At 38.0% G+C, this 15,710-nt stretch overlaps 1 protein-coding gene across 2 annotated transcripts; it reads right to left on the bottom strand.

Annotated features, from left to right (window-relative positions):
- Positions 1–2,682: 2,682 nt before the first annotated feature.
- LOC143880289 (putative choline kinase 2) lies at positions 2,683–7,308 on the bottom strand. 2 transcript variants are annotated; one of them, XM_077383142.1, is made up of 8 exons: positions 7,154–7,308; positions 6,657–7,039; positions 5,769–5,890; positions 4,947–5,142; positions 4,418–4,535; positions 4,230–4,277; positions 3,068–3,168; positions 2,683–2,950 (listed from the first exon to the last, which is right to left on the bottom strand). In XM_077383142.1, the coding sequence occupies exons 2-8, from the start codon at positions 7,011–7,013 to the stop codon at positions 2,846–2,848; spliced, it is 1,047 nt and encodes a 348-aa protein (XP_077239257.1). In that variant the 5' UTR covers positions 7,014–7,039; positions 7,154–7,308; the 3' UTR covers positions 2,683–2,845. The 2 variants fall into 2 exon arrangements, with proteins under 2 accessions (XP_077239257.1, XP_077239259.1); XM_077383144.1 differs by having other exon boundaries at positions 7,200–7,274.
- Positions 7,309–15,710: the final 8,402 nt, after the last annotated feature.

Below are 15,710 nucleotides of genomic sequence, written 5' to 3'. Positions count from 1 at the left end.
AGTAGTCCCCGCCCCGCCCCGCCCCGCCCCGCTAATCAATGCCATTTTTTTGTAAATTTTTAAGTGTTTTTTTTAAGAAAAACGACTAGAAACTCTGTGGATCGGCTACAAGATTCCCCCAAACATAAACTTAGCTTGTCTTTTCCTTTTAATTAGCTTCTGAGAGCATTTTGAGAACTATAATAACCTTTTCACAGATGTTGAAATAATAAAGACAATCTGAGAGCCTGAGACGCTGAGTGTATGCAATTATCAAAAAATCGTAGTGCCAACAGAATTTTAGGGTTGGATTGCAGGTTTTAATTTTCAACAAGAAAAATTTGGCTACTAGAAATTTGTTTCATGTCAGCACTAGACTGAATTGCAATTAAAGAAATAAGTCATTTGTTGATTTTGTTCTCTTCTCTATTCTCATTTCTCATGCTCATCTGGGGGTTAACATGCTATACATAATGAACTAATGAACATTATTTTGCGTGTGTGAGCGCCCACTTATGGACTTTTAAAGTTCATTGTGACTACTGAAATAGTTACTTTTTGCACATTGGCTGCCTGTTAATGAAGGTAATCCTGGTGCTCATTTCCTATTTATCATTCCATAATTTATGCAGAAAATTGCTGAAAGATGAGGTCCTGTTGTTATTTATATTTGTTGTCTCATCCATGCATTTCTGATTTTGTCCATCTGTTTGTTGATCACATGAATAGAATCATAGCATTCGTCACAATATTGTCTGTAATGGACGTAGAAGAAAGAAGCTCTGTTTGTTGGTTTGGTTGGGTTCCAAAGAGGGGGCGGGGCGAGGATTTTGTCCCCGAAGGATGCGGGGAGGGGAAGGGGAAGGGGATTAGATATTCCCCGCGGGGAGGGGAGGGGGATTCCCCACCATCCCCGCAGAGGGGAAGGGGAAGGGGAGAGGGAAAATTCCCCGCAAAGGGGAAGGGTAAGGGGACCCCAACATCCGGCCCCGACCCGCCCCGTTGCCACCCCTATTGGTGTCCTCTCAAGTATCTCCTTTTCCACTCTCCCTACCTCTCACAAGTAATCGATGCAAGAGTTTCAAAATCAAAGAAGGTCCGAGTCGGGGGGTGAATTTACGGTTCGATCCTTCTTTTTGCAACTTACCAAAGAAGAAGGTCCGGTTTCTCGATGTCCCAATATTTGGCGCCAGGCAATTCCACCCCGTATTACAGCGTTTGCGTGGACAGTTTCATACAAATGCAGAAACACGTATGATCGTTTAAAACAGCGTTCTTTCGACTTGGCTAGCAGATGCATCCTATGTTGTGCAGCGGAGGAGACAATAGATCATTTACTTATTCACTGCTCCTACTCGCATTGTATATGGAACACAATGTTTCGATCTTTTGGTATCCTCTGGGTGATGCAGAATGATATTTCAGAAGTGATTCTCAATTGGGGGTGTGCCTTTAAAGATCGTCTGGGTGAATCAATATGGAGGGCTTTACCACTAGCAATTATATGGTCTATTTGGAGAGAATGGAACAACAGAGTATTTTCTGACAAAGCGAGGCACTGGAGACACATCTGGGTGAATCAATATGGAGGGCTTTACCACTAGCAATTATATGGTCTATTTGGAGAGAATGGAACAACAGAGTATTTTCTGACAAAGCGAGGCACTGGAGACACATCGCCCTTGAAATAAAACTCTCCCTTATCTCATGGGCCAAGGCGAATGGAAATTTCTCATACCCTACTGGCGTGGCTCTTAGAAACTAGAGGGAGGTACTGCTGGAAAAGAAACCTCGCGAATTAGTCACTCCACATTGGATTGCACCAAACAAGGGTTGGTTAAAGCTAAACCTCGATGGCAGCTCATTAGGAAATCCCGGGCCTGCTAGCTTTGGCGGTCTGATTCAGGATTCTAATGGTAGAATTCTAATGTCATACTCTGGCTCTACGGGGACATGCGATGCAAATGAAGCCGAGGTTAGAGGACTGCTCTTTGGACTTCGATGGTATGATTCTAACAACTTCGGTCCACTGATAGTAGAGGGGGATTCATCAAATGTTATTGGTTGGGCTAAGAATCATGGTGGGGGCCGTGGAGGTTACACCATATTATTGACGAGGTTCGGGATATGGGTCGTCACATACACCAGCAATTAGTTCACAGGAGGCGAACGGCCAACTCTAGGGCGGATACAATGGCTAAAGAGGGTGTCTACCTTCTGAAACAAATGTTAATTACTGTAATGCATTGGCTCATCTGTATGATTCTGTGCTGTAGTATTGTATCTGTTTCTGTACTGGGACATCCTGTCCCCATTTTTTATTAATAATTTTTTTGTCAACTTTCAAAAAAAAAAAAAAAGAGTTTCAAAATCAAAGTTCTATGGAACCATAAAAGAAAAAAATATATACTAGGGCCCTGTTTGTTTTGGATACTGAGAACTGAAGGCAAGTCCAAAACTGATTATTGGTCTAACATTTACATTTAATTTTGAGTCCAATAATCAATTTTGGACTCACAATCGGTTCTCAGAATTTTAAGTCCATTGGTTCTCACAATCGGTTTGGGACCGACAATTGGTTCTCACAATCTAAAATGAACAGGGCATAGGGATACGAAGCTAGATGAGAAGCACAAGAAGAAGCTAAAGAAGAAGCTAGATGAAAAGCACAAGAAGAATGGGCTCATTATAAACACGAAAACATCAATGACTGCATCCTTGAAAAATTACTCTTGCAATTTATCAATATAAAGTACACAGTTCAAAGTCGGATTACAGATAGGCATATTAGAAAATATATATACAGGATGTTGTGATAAGAAATAAATTTACAAATATGGTCAAAAGAGTAACACGACCATCTACCTTAGGGAACTTCAGAACCCAATAGTGTAGGCTTCATCAACCAATACTGTTGAATCCTCTGCCTTGCATACTCCATGTAATCAAAGTCTATATCATTTACATGCTCCTGCAACGGAAAGGAGGAATGGGGAGGTTTTTATTAAAATGCCCAAAATGAACTTATGAGAACACAGAACAAAAAGTAAATAACAGGAAGTAGTTTTTAAAAGCTGCAACAGGTTACCGAAATAATTCCCCATAGGCCCCAAACAAGATGGCTTGCTAGACTGTACTTCTCAACTTCTTGGACTAGCTGCTCCACTTCGAATTTATTGGTTTTCTCTCCTAAGAAAAAAACAAGAGATTAACGTCTTGATTAAGTGATTCTTTGAAACATCATGTTACGAATGAAGCTCATAACATTGCATTATAAGGACTCCGTATTTAGTAACAATATGCATCCATCAAGCTCATATTCACTTTCAATATGATAAACCCAGCCATGCATAACCAAGTCACGTAAAGATGTCCAACCTTACATGGAGAGGAATTCACTGTTAAGACATCAATTGAGGTAATCCTAAAGATTTAATTCTGATTTCTGACACAATCTGTTTTAATCATAAAAGAAGAAAAGAAAAACTCTATTTCCATTCTGATTTCTAGGCATGTCTCTATCCATCGTTGTATCCATAAAAGAGCAAAAGATCAAAATGCTATTTTCCTAAGAGGGCCAAAATATATTTGCCCAGTATTACCACATAGTCCTTGTTTGTAACTGTCCAAAATAACCTCATGAATCTAGGCCTAAGAGTCATCTTTGCTTCTTTTCGAAATGTATAGTTTAATCAACACATCCAACGGCATTTGGGGTTCCTAAATCATGAAGGGCATTTTTCTTCGAACCTATATTATAGAAGTAGAAAGCAGGATTATCATATGTATCTCTCTAGAAGGCAGGCACCATTTGAATCCATAAAGAGCAGGAGATCAAGGTGTTATTTTAATGCCAGGGCCCAATTATCTTTAACCAGTATTACCAGAGTCATTAGTTCTTAACTGGCAAAAGTAACCTCATAACTCTAGGCCCAAGAATCACCTGTTCTCCCTTTTGAAATGTATATTCTATTCAACAGATCCAAGGGCATGTCAACATATCTGCATATGTTTGAAATCCAAGGGAATCTCAACATGTGTATGCATATGTATGATTGGAATTAACATGTCTTCCCTGATTTGCACTTACATAGCGCCCAAACATACAATTTCCCCACTCATGCTCTCTTTTGCACTGTGCAAGAGAGAGCAAGTTTAAGTTATATTGATATATACTACACAAATTTCAACAGTTTGTAGCAGGGATCCTATGTCATGCCATGCAAGCAAAGTCCAGACAAAAGATTTACCTGAGAAACCTAGATACATACGAATAAATCTTTCACGTTCATCTGAACCTGTTACATAGAAAGGCCAAGAAAGTAGAGAACTTAGTTAGATCCAATGCTTGAACTTAATACACGTCATTTGCATTAGTTATGAATGAAGCTGAACGAAAGCATCAAAAGATGGGGGCAGCCAAATGCCAGTCACCAACCTGGGTATTTGTTGAAATCCAAAATATGAGGTGTTTCGCTATGATAATCAGCAGACATCTCGCAGAAGTGATTCGCAAGATCAAATGCAACAGGGTTGAAACTTGCATACTCGTAGTCCTATGAAACAAGTAAATGTTTGTAAAAATAAATGCCTTTTAAATATTATTACAAATTCCACAAATTCTTGCATTGACTATGAAAAACAAGGGTGAAGAAAAATGAATAAAAATCTAGCAGCAGATGACTCAAACCAAAACTGAAGTCAATTTAGCTCAACACTTCTTTTTTTATAATTTTTAAGTCAATTTAGCTCCATACTGCAAGGGTAGGCCCAATTATAAAAGCAAGTTAAAGAACTGACTTGAACTGTCTTTGGAAAAGGCAGTATTAATCTTACCGTGCTCGCAATATCAAGGGAGGAGCATGGGCCAACAGAGATTCAACAACCATGACCTTAAATGTTTTAGAGGGGTGAGCATGTCAGACAGAGAATTTACATAATTATATGGAGTGGAGCAAGGAACTTACTATTATAGTTATTGACCTTGTCTCTTCATCGATCATTATGTTGCCATATTGGAGATCATTATGACAAAACCCTATCAAATTGTTCTCCTTTGATAATTCATTTTCCAGAGTAGTTATCTCATCCTCCATGACATTCAAGCGAAATTCTAGAATTTCTTCAGGGGAACAGAAGCGTTTGGCCGTACTAAGCCAGTTCCTGAAAAGCAAGGAAATATTCATATTAGAATTTGCACAACCACTAAGGCTCTGTTTGTTTTGGATTTTTAGAATTGATTTTGAGTCTAAAACTGATTATTGGGCTTCAAATTACGCTTACTTTGAATCAAATAACCAGTTTTGGACTCAAGTCAATTCTCCAAATCCAAAACGAACAGGGTTGAAGCCCTGTTTGGATTGCAGCAAAAAACATTTCTGGTGGTAAAAAAAAAATTCTGAGGAAAAATTCTCCGTTTGCAAAGTTTACAAGGAAATGAAGTGGTTATAGCTTATTTAGATGGACAAAATTATAAATTAAATTTCTCTTTAAATAACATTTGAACTGCAGTGGTCTGAGTCACTTTTTTATCATATATAATCAAACCATAAAAAAACATGAAATTCTAGAAAAAATTTTAGGGAGATGATAAATTCACACACCATGTAGGATAATTCGCACCCCTTATAACGTGATTTGACATCAAAACGAATTAAAGTTTGCCACAATTCACATTATAAGGGGTGCGAATTTATCATCACCCATTTTTTATTTTCCAAACTTTTCCAGAAAATTCCTGCAATCCAAACAGGGCCAAAATAAAAACCTAATTTTAGTTGTTAATGTACCTTAATCTCTTCCAGAGGAATACATTCTTTGGACCAGGCATGTCAAGATCATGGAACTCCTTCAGTTTTGTTGCTATAAGAGCAGATATTTCTGGGTCACGCAGGTCAGGAGCTGACAGTGTCTGAAATTCCAAGCCACCAAGGAAAAAAATAGAAGAGATTTGATCAGTTTAATACAGTATAACAAAATTAGCACTATCTACCATTATTTCCAATATTTCTTGGCCAGAAAGAAGTAAGCATGAAGGAGTACTAAACCAAAATCTATTCTACTATCTGATTTTTGGGTATTTTTCTCTTCCTTTTTTTTACAAGACTAAAAGACCAAAGTTTTCTTAAAAATTGTAATTGATGTAAAGCAAAACCAAGAGTAAGAAGATTCAATAATCATCCACAGCGACATCTGTGATGCGTCCGAGAATTTGAATATTTTACAAGAAAGTGAAAAATAAAAAAAAATCAGAGGTGCCTGCAATTATAAGGCCCTAAAATCCTATTAAATCCCTCTGAATCAAATGAAGCACATCTAGTCTCAGTCTTGCTCAATGTAAAACAGATCACAATTTCTTTTGGGAGATGAACTAATAATAATGTCTTAAGTTGTTCAGAAATTTTCAATCTAATGCCACTATGGATTCAAAAATTCTAGAATGGTTTCAAACTTTCTTAGAGTTAGAAGCAATCCTTGATCAAAAGAACATAACACACCACTCTGCCCAAAAGATCCATAACATCAAAGTAATTTAAATGATTTCTATAGTCCTAGAACGGATTCAAATGATTTCTATAGTTCAAAGAAATTTAGGTGTGACAATCCATTAACATCAAAGTTAAGAAATCAAAATAACTTTTGATCCTAACAGAGTATGACACATAAACCAGACATACCCTTGCATGGATGAACTCCTCAACGCGCCCATTTGGAAAGCGACCTAAAAGACGAGGACCCTGCCCATGCTTAGACATACATTCAAACGTTCGAATCTCATCATCACGATCAAAGAAAACCTCAACCCCCTCGCCATAAATCCGAACAAGAACTTTGCGAGGATTCATTCCTCTCTCAGTCTGCCAATTGATTTGGTATACTTCATTAGTCATTGCCCCTTTCAGTTGGATCACCTCCAATGCCTTTGAATCTTCAACATCAGTCCAATTTGAAGCCAGTGAATGCAGAATCCTCTTTGCTTCTTTCGGAAGCCTCGGTTCACTCTCCACAACATTATCAAGTTCAACCACATCCATCACAAAAAAACCCACCAAGTTTTTCACTGATGCACCACAAATTTCTTATCAAAACTTGTTAATCCAATAGCCCTCAAAATCTGATAAAAAAATCGATTCAACAATACAGGCACAAAAGAGGTGATGAAAAACAAGAGTACCCAAAAGTAGAGATCTTAGAATGGAAAGAAGACTTGAAAACCCTACAATGAAATCTTCGGCAGGAAGCGTAGAAAGAGAGAGATATGCACAAAAGAGATGATGAAAGCCTGAGTATATATCAAACCCTAACTTTCGTGTAAGAAACCCCAAATTGAAATATACTTATGAACAATTACCAGGGGGGGGAGGATGGGAATTATCAACAGGACCATGATTTTCTGAAATTACCAAGGAGGGACAAAAGCGGTCTTGTTAGTAAAAGCTGGACGAAAATGCCCTTTTCTTAAGCAACACATTTTGCTTTTCCACTTTTCCCTCTTCTCTCTTCTTTCCCTCTTTTTTTTTTTACTTTTCCATTTTCAACTTTGTGTTATTTTAACCTGCCAATCATCTTCTTCATCGTTTAGCCACCACTAGAGGCGGGAAACTTGAAAACTTGAAACGTGATTTCATTCCCATCTATCTCTTTGTATCTAGGTTTTGTTTTTCATTTGTTTTAGGGTTTTGCATTTCTCTTTCTCCCTTTCAATGACAGATGAGGAAGATGAATCGTAGAGTAGAAAGAAACAAATGGTGAAAATGAACGAGTGAAAAAACATGATGTAAAAACGTGTTTATAAGGTACTTGATAAGCCCATTCGAAAATTGGTAACACCATTTTGATATTGGATAACCCCAATCCTAGAGACTTGAAAACCCCCTTCTAAAACTCCAGTACCCTCGGCCAATTTTAAGGGACCTGATAAGCTCATTCGTAAATTGGTAACCCCATTTTGATACTAGATAACCCCCTTTCAAAACTCCAGTACCCAAGGCCAATTTTCAGGGACTTGATAAGCCCATGGATTTGGTAACCACATTTTGATACTAGATAACCCCAATCACAGGGACTTGAAAACCCCCTTCCAAAACTCCAATACCCTCGGCCAATTTTCAAGGACGTGATAAGCCCGTTCGGAAATTGGTAACCCCATTTTTTTTTACTAGATAACTCCAATCCCAGAAACTTGAAAACCCCCTTCCAAAACTCCAGTACCCTTGGCCAATTTTCAAGCACTTGATAAGCCCATTCGAAAATTGGTAACCCTATTTTTGAGAGTTGCTAACCCCCTTTCCAGAGAGTTGATAAACCCCTTCTACTACAAAACCCTCTGCCCATAGCGACTCTTCTAATGGGATTACAATTCTGCTCATGACAGAAATAACAAAAGAAATGGATGTTGTCTTCATTAAATGTGCTTCATGTATTACATCCCAATTTGTGTATTACAAAAAAAAAAATGTGTAGCCATCCATTCATGTATTACATCAAAATTTTCGTATACAACCACTTGTTTTCCAAAAAGTGAGTCCATCTGTCCATGCATTATCTCCATAACACACCCTAAAATACAAACTGCTTAAATCCTAAACAAGATAAATCAAAAATAGAGGAATGAAAAATGGTGCAAAACTCCGAAAAAGCAGAAGAAAAACAAAACCTAGATATGGAGAGATATATGGTAAGAACTTAACATTCAAGTTTTCAAAACTTGTAAGCAACAATGGTGGATGAACAAGGAGGAAGATAACTAGTAGGGTAAAAAAGTCAACAAGTGAAAATGAAAGAGTACACGAAGAGGGAAGAAGGAAAAAAGAAGATGAAAATGTGTTATAAATGCTAAAGGGCATTTTCGTCCAACTTTTACCGACAAGAATTCTTCTGTCCTCTGAAAAGCATGGTCTGTTGATAATTCCGTCTAATTTTTATCCCTCATCGGTAATTCTTCGATATACTTAAAATAGGAAAATGACTAGATCCTAAAAAAACAAACCTTTCTCCAATTAAACGTGTACACGTGTCAGATGAACCAACGAACCGAGAAGATTCCTAACGTTGAACGAGAGATTCTAATGAAATCGTGACGCAAACACAGTGTTTGTCAGGAAAAAAGGCACGAAAGTCGTTGGTCGCTGGGACAACTGTGAACTGTCAAAGTACTGCTCTCATTTTCAAAGTGACACACATTTTAAAGTATCATTCTACTCATTATTGGTAGGTTTACAGGAATGAAAGTGATATATTCGCCCCCATTTCTTCCCTAGGCCACCCCTATAGTGTATGGGTTTTGCTAACTTGGGGTGCAACTTGGGCCGGATCAGGTTGAGCTTTTGGTAACAAATGAATTGGCGTCAACCATTTTAATGTAAAAGCTCAGCCCGAATTCTAAAAAATCGACCCGAGTTGCACCCCGGTTGCCAATGAGTGCCCCTACAGAAGGGTAGTGACGTATTAGGGCACTTCTTATGGGGGCATTTAATTGCCCTCGGGATCATGATTTTACACATAATTTGAGATTTTTACATATTTTGAGATTTTATTATCAAAACATGTGTAAAATCACGATCCCACCTTAGCAGGTGCCCTTCAGGCACTTGCTAGCAAAACCCTCTTTAAGCGCATTTATAATAGCATCATAAATGTAAAACTCAAAGGCACTAAATTCACTTTCAACCAATGCAGGTGCCCTTTCACCTTATTTATGCAAGGGCGCCCTTCATTTTAGACTTTCTCATCTTTACGAATATATTATAAGAGGAGCTTTGATAAGACGAAGAAATATATCATTTTCCTTTATACGATGCCCTTTATGCTGCTTCCCCGATTCCCTCTTTCATTGACTTTGCCCTTTAGCGATTAGCCCAGTAGGCTGTGGACCTCCTTGCCCGAGGTTGCCCGATGTGAGCCCGATTGGATGGTTTTCGATTGGCCAATGGCTTATCTCGCTTTGTGGCCATCCGCTGCTAATTCAATTGAGCGTTATCCGGATAATGATTTCTTTGGGAAAGCCTTGAGTCTGTTTCCTTGATCAACGGAGCCCACATTTTTTTAGAATCTCAACCCTCCATGGTTTAAATGGAGGGGAAAATACATAAACGTCTACATATGGAAAGGCCCTAATTAAGTTAGGCCCTGCAGATAAACAGTTTGAGATGGGCCTACTGTCTTTCTTGTGGAGTGTTGGTATCTTTTTTTATATAAAGCATAGATACGGAAATGAGAGAGTTTCTATTTGCAGATGTAAACATTAAACAAGGTTCCATTTGCGTACTAAACACGCACAACGCACAACGCACACCAATACTTTTTTGAGTGAAAAGTTGTTAAGAGGTGTTCTCAACAGTCTTCAACCCAAAAATAAAGATTCTAAAAATTAGATCAAGTTGGTATTTTAGTAGAGAAAACGGTTTCTACACACATGTGTAGATAAGTTATCTACACACTAGCTTAAAATAAAGTTGAGGCTCACATTGTTTGGGTGATCAAAACCATTCATTTGATTGGCCCTCACATAGATAGGGTGTCCACAAAAAATCAGCTCCATAGGATCATCCTAACCACTCGAACCGTGGAGGCAAAAAATGGACAAATTGTTAAGGTTTATACATGTCCATTTTACCTCCACAAATCGTAGGGTTGAGATGATCCTATGGAGCTGATTTTTTTATGGACACCCTATCTATGTGAGGGCCAATCAAATGAATGGTTTGGATCACCCAAACAATATGCCATCTACTGTATTTTAAGCTAGTGTGTAGATAACTTGTCTACACATGTGTGTAGAAACCGTTTTCTCATTTTAGTAATGGAAACCTCTTGTTTTTTTTAATAAAAGTCCCGTGTCACATTCCTATCCACTTTTTGATATTCGTGCATATTCACCTTGTCATTTATTTTGGGACATGAGCACTACTGTATTTTGATGATCAAACTCCTCACTTTATTAAAAGTACGGTATGACTCACACCATAGGATGATCCAAACCGTCCATTAGATGGGCCATAGCCTAAATAGGTTGTGCCCCAAATATCATTTCCATAGGTTGATCCTAACCCTCCGATCTGAATGTTAGAGGGTTGATTCTATGGAGGGTTAGAATCAACCCTCTAACATTCAGATCGGAGGGTTAGGATCGACCTATGGAAATAATTTTTTGGAGCACAACCTATTTAGGTTGTGGCCCATCTAATGGACGGTTTGGATCATCCTACGGTGGAGTGCTATCATCAAAATAGAGTAGTGCTGTGATAACATTTCCCTTTATTTTTTAACCAACTGTGATAGGCTAATACAAATCAGGAACTCAGATAGCCCTCGTGCTTGGAAGCATTTTCCTCGTATTTGTGTTTTGCTTTCCTAAGGCCAAGTTTGGATTTGCAAGAAAAACAGATGAAAAGTTTTTTTTTCCTTGCCATGAGTTAGAAAAATAGAAAAACCGATGAAAAGTTTTTTTTTTTTTCCTTGCCGTGAGTTAGAAAAATATGAAAACCAATGAAAAGTTTTTTTTTCCTTGCCATGAGCAAGGTTTAAAATTTCGGTTTCGGTAACCGTTTCGGACACCACCAAAAACCGAAATTTGGTAATTTGGTTCCAAATTCCTGTCCGAAATTTCGGACCGAATTTTGTAACACTTTTGTTTTAATAAATAATGTCATTAAACCGAAATTCGGTCCGAAATTTGGTAAAGGGCGAAAAATGGAATTTCGGGAAATTCCAGTTTCGGTCCGAAATTTTGGATTTCGGTCGAAATTTTAAACCATGGCCATGAGTTAGAAAAATATGATACGATTGTGGTTAATTTAGAGGGATGTTATCATTAATTAAAGGTCCTCTAAGAAAAAATTTGACAAGGTTGGTTCAAGTTGACGTCTTTTTTTTCTGTAAAAAAGCGTAGGAAGTTTTGGAAATATTTTTTTTTCTTTCTAACTTGATGCCAAAATCTCATTCTAGGATCAATGGCTGGTAGAGCTTAAATATGTGATCAACATATGCTCACAGAGAAAGTGTTAGGGGTCCCGGAGTTGTGGCTCTGGGAGACCACTCTGACGCTCAAGTTAGAAATCGGCCAAACAGGAGAACAAAGCTAGAGGTTGAAGACGAAATATAACTCTTGATAGGGATCATAGAATGTGTACCTCTGAGCGTGGGGTTCTTATTTATAGAGAAGGAGTCCACAATTGTTTACGGAACTTGCCTCAATAGGAGTCTTTCCTTCTTGGGCAATTTCCTTGGGAGATAAGTACCAAGTTTCCTTAAGGACTGTTTCTATCTTGGCGAGCGATGTTGTTAGGAGAGTTTCACTCCTTGAGTAGGAGTTTCCTTTGGTGGCACTTCCCTTCTTGGAGATGTTGCTATTACTGAGAGAAATGGGGAATCCTCGTGGGATTCTACGTCATATAGATAGGTTTGGTACGTCATATAGATAGGCTCGGTTTCCAATCTAGGGTGATGCCACATGTCAAGCATCTATGGGACATGTCGATTTTACCCCTAACATAACATTTTCCTGAAAATTCTTGCAATCCAAACAGGTCTAATAAAGCTTGACCTGCTATGGTTCAAACAATGGAAAAGCATGAAAAAGGGCGATGATAACCCCCGCCCCCTGACCGTGATTTGACTCAAAAAAGCGTTAAAGTTGCCACTGTTCACATGATTTGACGTAAAAAAGCGTTAAAGTTGCCATTGTTCACGTGATTTGACGTAAAAAAAGCGTTAAAGTTGCCCACTGTTCATGTTTCGGGGCGAATGCGTACTACGGAGGAGGTGAAAATATCATATCCCTTTTAATTGACAACATTTTTCTTTAGTACTTTTTCAGAAAATCCTACAATCCACCATTCAATTTCACCTCCGTCGCCACATAATCATTTAAGCTTCGCCGCCTAAGCAATAACCGTCCGATCAGTTCAAAGGAAGAGATTAAATAAGATAAAAAACCAGATGTGAAAGGTAATTGCTGTTCCCATTTTTCAATTGTTCATTGCGAAAATCTCTCCAACCACGGAAAAAATGATCCATTCACTTTTGTCTCCTCCTTTCTCAAGAACCTCTCCTTTTTTCAGTGGAATGGTTTCGTCTCCCACTTTCGTTTTGCATTTAAATGGAGGAATTTCGACAGCAACCAGTTCACGTTGAGTAAACCAATGGAAGAATTTCACCAAATTTGTAGCGGGTATTCACCAGTAAAAAGGTTAGAAGCCATGAACGCCTGTGGATGTCTCCATATGCTCTTCTTGGGTGGGCGTGACAATAGGGAGTGCAATTCTTCAGTGCTATCCTATTAGGGTCCAATTGCTTCCACCATGGGAGAAAGCGATAGTAACTGAAGAACTACCTGTCCAACACCTTCATGTGTGTAACCCAATTGATTCACTTATTCTTTAGTGCCATCCTATTAGGGTAGATGGAATGGAGCAAGTGGCTTACACACTCGAGTTGGCAACATCCTTTCTTGTTTCAATTGGATTTCATGGTGAGGTCTCAGTGTGTATGCAGCAATGAAAAAAGTAGCCTACACTCTTGGTCAATAGCCACAAGAACCCTAGAGAGCACGTTCGGTGCAAGTCATAAGACCGTCCAAATTTACAAGGTTTCTAACAATCTAATCTAACTACTATATATAAAGGCAAAATGGTGGGTTATTTTCTTCCACCTTTTGCTTTTAATTCCAATTGTGTCCCATAGCCCTAATTCCAATTGTGTCCCACAGCCAAGGGCATTTTTGTCATTTGCATTTTCAAGAGAGGAGACGTAAGAAAATATTCTTATTCACCGTTGTGCCTTTTTCTAACACTAATAAGATCTGCCCACTTGCCCCAAGTCAACATCATTTGAAATACATGCATCATGTCATGCATCCATTCAGTGATGTATACTCTCTTCATGGGCATAGCCATGATCATTTTAGATACATGGACATTGTTTGACAATACAGCCTATACACACTTCATGGTCGTGGCATGGCTATGATCAATTTAACCACATGTACAGCTGTTTGAGACACAGATGTCATGTCAAGCATCAATTCAGTCATGTATGTGTCATGAAAAAAATGAGAACAAAAAAGATTCGATAAAATATACAATTTCCTAAAATCCAAATATCCCTGTGTTATGAAATATAGATAACAAAATGCCATCATCCCAATAGGGTCTGTTATTGTTATTGTGAGCCATGGTTTTCATGGCTTTGATGATCTTAGCAACCTTCGATTGAAATAGTTGTGATCAATTGAAATGGTCGTGTAAAAATTTCAAAAATAAAAATAAAAGAAACACATTTTTAAATGGCTATGAAAACCTTGTTACATTTCTGATAAAGTAAAGTTTTAATTTTTTTTAAAGCAAATTCCATAGGTTTTAACAACACGCAGCCCACATTATTCGGGTGATTGAAACCATTCATTTCTTGAACCTTGTCTTAGCTCTCTGATGATGGATGTTTAAAAAACTCCACTGACACCACTTAGGCCTTGTTTGGTTGCAAAAAACATGGAAGACGTTAGAAGGGAGAAGAGTGGAATATGTCTTGTCTTGTGTAATCACTACTAATCTTCCGATTGGTGGATGTTTAAAAACCTCCACTGACATCACTGAAGGATGTTTACAACACAAGTGTGGAACACTTAAAATATATAAAAAAAATTATTAGGGTGATTAGAACCATTCATTTGTTGGGACTTGACTTAGATAGGTGTGGCCAGAATAAGACTAGGATGATTCTAACCTTCCGAATGATGGGCGTATTTAAAATGGGTGACATAAGTGTGGAACAATTAAAATTTATAAAAAAATTATTTGGGTGATCAAAACTATTCATTTGTCGGACCTCGACTTAGATAGGGTGTGGCCAGGATATCTTCTTCGTAGGATGGTCAAACCTTCCGATTGATGGGTGTTTAAAATGGAGATGAAAGTGTGGAACACTTTAAATTTATAAATTCATTTGGTTGGCCTTCCATGGATTTAACTGTATGTTTTTAATTTAGCTAAAGTGCCGCTGAAGACCTCTTGTTCAATTACTAATAGATTAGGGTTAATTACTGTTACGCGCTGGAGAGTTCAAAATATGACATGAAAATGTTGGCTTTTAAAAAAACTCTAAAAAATGCTATTTTAATAAATAAAAAAAAATTGAGGACGAAAATGCCCTTTAGGTAACTTTACTCTTTTAGTTTTAGGTTTTACAATTTTACTCTTCAAGTTCTCAGACGCTCCTTTCTATAGAGACGTTCGGAAGGGTTCTTCAATGGCGAAATTCTCATTATTCCGGCGATTGAAGGCTTCTTTTTCGGCGCTTTCGTCGGCCACAGATCCTCATTACTCCTCCAAATATATAAAATCGCATTCTCTTTGTAACGATTTCTCTCCTCCAAATATACAAAATCTTCATTTCCTGTTTCTTTTTGCAGACTTTCTCTCCTCCAAATAATTTTCCTTGGGTTTGATTGTTTTCCTGTTGTACATTGGTGTAGATGGCCCAAAATATGTGTGTAGCGTTGAAAATAGCATAAAAATAGTTAGTCGAAGCAAAAAATAGTTACTCATAGCGAAAATTGTTTGTATAAGGCTTTGCATCTTTTGGCTTCGACTATCATGTTTTTTGCTTCGACTAGCCTTTTTGGTTTGCACTCGCTATTTGCCTTTGGACAAGTTATTTTGGCTTCGAGTAACACCTTTTCGGCTTCGATTAACATTTTTTTGCTTCGAGCAACACTTTTTTGCTTCAACCTA

This window comes from Tasmannia lanceolata, unplaced genomic scaffold (genome assembly GCF_043159265.1).
Source record: "Tasmannia lanceolata isolate RefF3 unplaced genomic scaffold, GAP_Taslan_0.1 ptg000006l, whole genome shotgun sequence".
Taxonomy (NCBI): Eukaryota; Viridiplantae; Streptophyta; class Magnoliopsida; order Canellales; family Winteraceae; genus Tasmannia; species Tasmannia lanceolata.
Note: the sequence above shows the minus strand (reverse complement) of the source record. Positions and strands in the feature narration are given on the sequence as shown.

Excerpts from the sequence above, each read along its gene's own strand:
- LOC143880289 (XM_077383142.1), bottom strand. The coding sequence starts at position 7,013 with ATGGATGTGGTTGAACTTGATAATGTTGTGGAGAGTGAACCGAGGCTT. Across the intron at positions 5,891-6,656 it reads AGGAGTTCATCCATGCAAGG|ACACTGTCAGCTCCTGACCT; the intron begins GTATGTCTGGTT and ends TTGGAATTTCAG. Across the intron at positions 4,278-4,417 it reads GGATTTCAACAAATACCCAG|GTTCAGATGAACGTGAAAGA; the intron begins GTTGGTGACTGG and ends TCTATGTAACAG.